Source organism: Pinus tabuliformis, chromosome 6 (genome assembly GCF_031772625.1).
Source record: "Pinus tabuliformis cultivar Carrire ecotype Pingquan chromosome 6, CPIR1, whole genome shotgun sequence".
In the NCBI taxonomy this organism is placed as follows: domain Eukaryota; kingdom Viridiplantae; phylum Streptophyta; class Pinopsida; order Pinales; family Pinaceae; genus Pinus; species Pinus tabuliformis.
The window spans coordinates 1,631,687,360-1,631,693,563 of NC_142292.1; the positions used below are offsets into that span (position 1 = coordinate 1,631,687,360).

Genomic DNA, 6,204 nt, shown 5'->3' on the forward strand with positions numbered 1-6,204 from the left:
AATACTACACTCCAAAAATATATAATGTAAATGACCATTTCTATGGGTGATTTGTACTTTTTCGAATCTATCTTTAAGTTATTTGATATCTATTTCATTCTTAATTAGTCGAAATGAGGTGGAATTGCATCATTGGATTCCAATAAGGGTAGCTAGAGAATGTGTGTTTTGATTAATACACAAACAACATGAAAGTTCATTGATGAAGGAGATATCTTGTCAAAAATCTTTTAACAAATAGTCAATGTCGAATAAATTTAGTTGAAAAAGTAAGATATGTTGTAAAAAAGAGTGGTCTATTGAGAAAAGTTAGTCATTCAAAAACCACATATATTACATACTTGATGTAATCCCATGGCACTAAATGAATAGACATACTCATGTTCATCCACCATACAAAATTTAAAGATAAAGTTAATATGAATATAGAGAGATAACTTATAGTCATTTAAATTTTCAAAGAAACTAATTTACCCAAAATAAGATAAACGCAAAATGTTTCTGGATTTAAGAGATCTGTGGTTTGTATCTTTTGATTCAGTTTCTGGAGAATCCACAGTATGAACATTTTTATGCCAACGTTTCAAATCCCAACTGGGATCCAACATCAGGGCTTATGAATGATGATAAAAGAAGAGCTGCTTGGAAGGAAATAAATATTAATGAGGAAAATAAATTTTTAGGATCAGCAGAATGTCGGCTGAATATTAATATTTAATTTTTAATAATTTTTTTTTTTCTTTCATTTAATTATTTATTTTTATTTTATTATTGAGTTAATTAATTTAAAATTCAAAACCTAAACGGAAATAATAATTTTTTTTTTTTTTTAAATATATGTTAAAATAATAATTTTTATTTTATTTTATTTTATTTAATTATTATTTATTTATTTATGATTTTTCTTTTTTGTTGAGAAATGTTTATAAATATAGAGAAATAAGTATATAGAATCAATATTTGAAGTTATTTGATTTAAAATTATATTAATATTAATGAAAATTAATATATTAATTAATTGCTATAAATTAATTAATATATTAAATTAATTGATATTATTTTAACATATATTTAAAAAAAAAAAAATTATTATTTCCCTTTAGGTTTTGAATTTTAAATTAATTAACTCAATAATAAAATAAAAATAATTTATTAAAAAAAAAAAATAATTAAATGAAAAAAAAAATTATTAAAAATTAAATATTAATATTCAGCCGACATTCTGCTGATACTAAAAATTTATTTTCCTCATTAATATTTATTTCCTTCCAAGCAACTCTTCTTTTATCATCATTCATAACCCCTGATGATGGATCCCAGTTGGGATTTGAAACGTTGGCATAAAAATGTTCATACTGTGGATTCTCCGGAAACTGAAACAAAATATTTCATTCCTTGCTCATTAAGATGAAGAGGCATTTTTATTTCAATTGTATTATAATAAAATGTTAAATTTCATATATGTATTCGAATGACATAGTTTGAATAAAATGTTAAATTTCATATATGTATTCGAATGGCATAGTTTGAATAAAGACATTTATGGGAGGAAAAACAATAATTTTTAATGTATGAAATTAAATATAAATAGTAAAATCCATTCAAATCCTTAGCTAATCATTAAATTTTATAATTTAATTAATTTAAATAGATAAAACAATTAAATTTTACTAAATAATTACCCAAATAAACTTTATACACTCCTTGAAAATATTATTTTAAATATAGAAATTTTAAATTACTTATCTAAAACGAAACATTAAACTCCCATGTTTCAAACAAGCTTGCAGGGTAATAACCTTTTAAAAACAAAATTGTACAGCTATAAATGTCTTTAATCATAAACCCTTTCACTGCCATGTTGCAAACAAGTTTGACTACTAAAAACCTTTTAAAACTTATCTTTGAATGGCCCCTCATCTAGAGAAATTGTGTTTCATATTCTCAGAGTTGTAATCAAGTCAAATGAAGATTGATTCATCAACTTCGCACAAACCTCACATCTTGTATTGCACGTAGAAATACATGTGTTCAATTGTAAGCCTTTGAATGTTCTGTAGCACAAACTAGTACACACTAAACACATTTATCATAAATACATAACATGATACCTTCTGATTTTTCACTTGAAACCATTTAAAATATCACAATTCCGTTAATGGTTTTCACAAGTTTATTTGATGGAGAAAACATGGCATAATTCCAATTGATAAAAGTTTTCAATTGTGTATTAGTATAAAAAAAATTATATGGTATACATGTGTTCAATTTATAAAATTAACTTGGTTTACCACACTAAAGATTGTAGTTGAGAATTAAAATCAAAGACTTCAAAATTAGCATGACATGCTTATTGTGAAATGTCTTCCATACAAAAATTTGGCTCAACAACCATAGACAAAACAACAACTTAATCATGAAAACTCATTGAGCTAGATATCTAGCAAAGATAAAACATGGCTACTAAATACACCATACACGCTAATGACATTAAGAGAAGTTTGTAATGACATTAAGAGAAGTTGGTAGGTGCATGGCATTTAGGGTTTCCTAGGGCAGGTGGCACTATTGTGTGATAAATAGATGTCTCCATGCATTCCATATGTTATTCCATAAGATTATAGAGCAAATGTAGTTTATTCTTGCTTTAATTTTTCTTAAATAGAACTTTTCCTAAGAGATTCTTCACGTGCCAATAGATATCGATGGTGTCAATGTATTGATTTTGTCAACCTAAAGCATTACTCAGTTCACAAGCCTAATTTGAGATTAAAGCCATTACCTCTAAATCATAAATATTTTCTCTTTCTTCAGTGGCCTCCTATTTAATTACCTCTATTTCTTATTGAATGCCCAAGGGAGTGTACTTGTGATATCTATTTGTAGAGGCATGGTCTCTAGAATGAGCCTAGGCATTGTTGAGAGTGTTACGATTGTTGGATCCCCTCCTAGAACGTGTCCACTAGAGGAGCATGGCAAAGGAAAAAGGTGCTCACAATATAGACAAAAGAAAAAATAAGATTGGTTGGGTGAGGTGGTGAAGGAAACGCCCATAGTTTAAAAAACTGGAACCGGTGACCAGACTGGTCCACCTAATAAACTGGATTTCAAGCTGGAACTAGTCAAACCAAGACTAGTTAGATCTTAATGAATTGGTTTTAAAAAACACATGAAATAATTATTTTTTAATGAAAAAATTATTTTTAAGATTTAAAACCATGATTCCAAACCAATAGACACAAAATATGCAAATGTTTCTCATATATATACCATATAAAGGTGAATATATCAAAATGGCACCAAGTGAAATACATATCAACAATAAAATATACTAGCATTTGCACCAGATGTTGCAAAGAAAACGCCGTAAGGCATAAAGTGCGGAAATCCATTATGTATAGTCTCTAGAGAAATCACAACGTTTCCATGAAGAGTTTCAATGATTGGTAGAAAAGATAAACATCAAACCACACAAAAAGAGTCATAGTCCAGGAACGATGTGGATACACTCCAAATAAACATATTTCAGAATTTATGTGTTAGATGCGACACTAAAAGAGAGTCATAGTCGAGGAAAGATGCAGATATACTCCCAATAAACATTATTTCAGAATGATATACTCCCAATAAACACTATTTCAGAATTTCTTGCGTTTGATGCGACAGTACATTCGATTTCTTTGAAGGTTTTCTATGTTATGTGACCTACTGAACATAACAATTGAAAGGAATGGTCAGTAGGATCTTTCTTTCCACCCTCCGACCTCCTCCGTTGCTGCTTCCTCACAGCAATCTTCTTCTTCCTGCAATTTCCAATCACCATAATATGAAAAAACATATTTAAGTTCATAGAATTGAAGTAATTTGATGGGAATTTATATGAAAAAACACAATTACATGTTAGGGTTATGGAATCGAAATTAATTTGATAATAAATTCTGGGAATATTTTAGAATTTGAGAATATGATAGAATCTGCCTGGTCAATTTGTTTGACCTGTTTCACCTTAATCTTATTTGTAATCTCTCTAAGATTCTCATATTCTACAATATTCATGGATCTTGAATATACTCAAAACCTACCATATTCATGGATCCATGAAATTCTAGAAAAGTATTTAACTTTAAAGTTTAAACTTTGTATTGCTGCCTAAGATTCTCAAATTCTATAATATTCATATATCTTGAATATTCTCAAAATCTACAATACATCCTTTATATCCATAGATCCTTTATATCCTTAAATCCGTTAAATTCTAAAAAGATATTTAACTTTAAAAGATTTATAAGGAATAAGTTTAAACTTTTTATTGAAATTATCTTCTTACATTTGTAAAACAAAATTTGAAAATGAAATTTACAGTGATTGGTCAATATCCAGAGCTAATATGAATCCATCCTATTACCATTCAAAAAAACGTTTCTGATATAAAGAACCTCTGCATATATAGAATCTACCTTAATAGTGAATGTGAGGCCAAATTTTATCTCCCCATAGTAGGTCTGGTATGGAAGGACAACATTGTAGGAAGTCGGGGGTAGGCTTCCTTCCATGAATACTCCCTCCAGGGGAATGTTGTGCACCACAATAAAAAATATAAAGATATATGATCAGAAAACAGAAATATTGAAAAACGATGAAAGACTGCAGGATCTGAAAAAATGACTGAGATCATAATGCTGGAGACTCATCTGCACCTTGCTTCCCCAACAAAGTCATCCACGTTTCCACTATCGCTGTCCATTTTTTTAAGGTGAGTTTACTAACCCTGTCAGCTACAGTGAAAATAAATTGCTCATTCCACTCGGGATTGCTACCTTTACCTGCAATTTCAGAGATCCGATCTATTAATTTTTAACTCTATATATTTTTGGGGGAAAAATTGTGAAATCTCCCTACTTCCCCTGCATATAGAAAAGATTTGTGTAATTTCTTCTTCCCACTGATAATCCAGGGGCACTCAGTCATAACTAAGACCTCACCGCGAACTCTTTCTTAAAACGATGTAACCATTTTCTCCATTGTTTGAAAAGCATTTAAACCTTGGATACCTATAAACAAACTTAAAAATTATGCGAACGGAAGAATTTTATCAGAGATTGGGGATCTATTTATCAGAGACTAGTCAGCCATGTTCTCAATAATATATGTTCTCAATACACAGCTAAAACCATAGCAATATGCATACTCAAGATAAAAACATTTGTATTTTAAAGAAAGGCAAGACAAAATTTCTAGCTATCTCCCCTGACTTGTTCAGATGGGGGAGCAGAGTTATTGGTTACCTTCCACAATAGTAAGGGCACAGGACTTCAAGGTTGCAACATCTGATGAATCCCTCAACCTGTTGCCACGAACCTAGTATAATTCAAGTTTTTACCAAGTCATGGATACTTTAAGAAAACTAAGATGGCCAATGTTACCATGGTCACACTTAAGCTTTACAAACTAATAATAGAACCAGTTTCACTGTACATGGCTATTTCTATCTTGACACGAACACCTGTGTTGTTAATGCAAGTAGGGTCATACCACATGATATCTTGAACAGAACCAGTCAATTGCAATCCACCAGCCTGTCAAACAATCCCACTATTTAATGAGCTTCTAAACTACTGATTTTCTTACCTCATGGGATAAAGAATAGTTGTTCAGATGGCATGTCTCCACATTCACAGCTAATAATCGGCATAAATCAAGAATACGGTCTGTGGAAATTCCCTGTTTCCATAAAACAAACATATATTAAAATCTACTGTCGAACCAAACATAACTATCCATAGGTCTGGATGCTGCAAGATTGGATTATATTCATCATAATTCTTAAAGTTGGATCGAACATCTATGACAAGACTTATGTTACCACCTACCGTCATAAGCACTGGATAATATTTTTTATGAGATAGCGTACCTTTAAAATAACTTGAGAATCATCTGGAGTGTTCACTGTGATGTCTAGCACAATAGGCAGGACTGCAAGCAACAAACGATACCATATAGTCATTGGTTGCCACCATAACAATTTCTTATTTTTAAAAGCAAACGGAGACCTCATATTTGTATTGATATAAAAGTACTAAGATCAGATGAACTTGTGAATAGCCAAGAAGCTGCCCACAGCTGGTCTTTGCCTTTTCAACCAATTAATCACATCGAGATCAGAGAGAACAACCACTGAAACGCAATGACAGGGCATCAGAGAGT

General features: G+C 30.4%; 1 protein-coding gene across 1 annotated transcript; it reads right to left on the reverse strand.

Moving 5' to 3' along the window:
• Positions 1-3,506: 3,506 nt before the first annotated feature.
• LOC149265167 (elicitor-responsive protein 3-like) lies at positions 3,507-4,569 on the reverse strand. The gene is made up of 2 exons (XM_089391997.1): positions 4,458-4,569; positions 3,507-3,803 (listed from the first exon to the last, which is right to left on the reverse strand). The coding sequence occupies exons 1-2, from the start codon at positions 4,551-4,553 to the stop codon at positions 3,735-3,737; spliced, it is 165 nt and encodes a 54-aa protein (XP_089248123.1). The 5' UTR covers positions 4,554-4,569; the 3' UTR covers positions 3,507-3,734.
• Between the last annotated feature and the right edge of the window lie 1,635 nt (positions 4,570-6,204).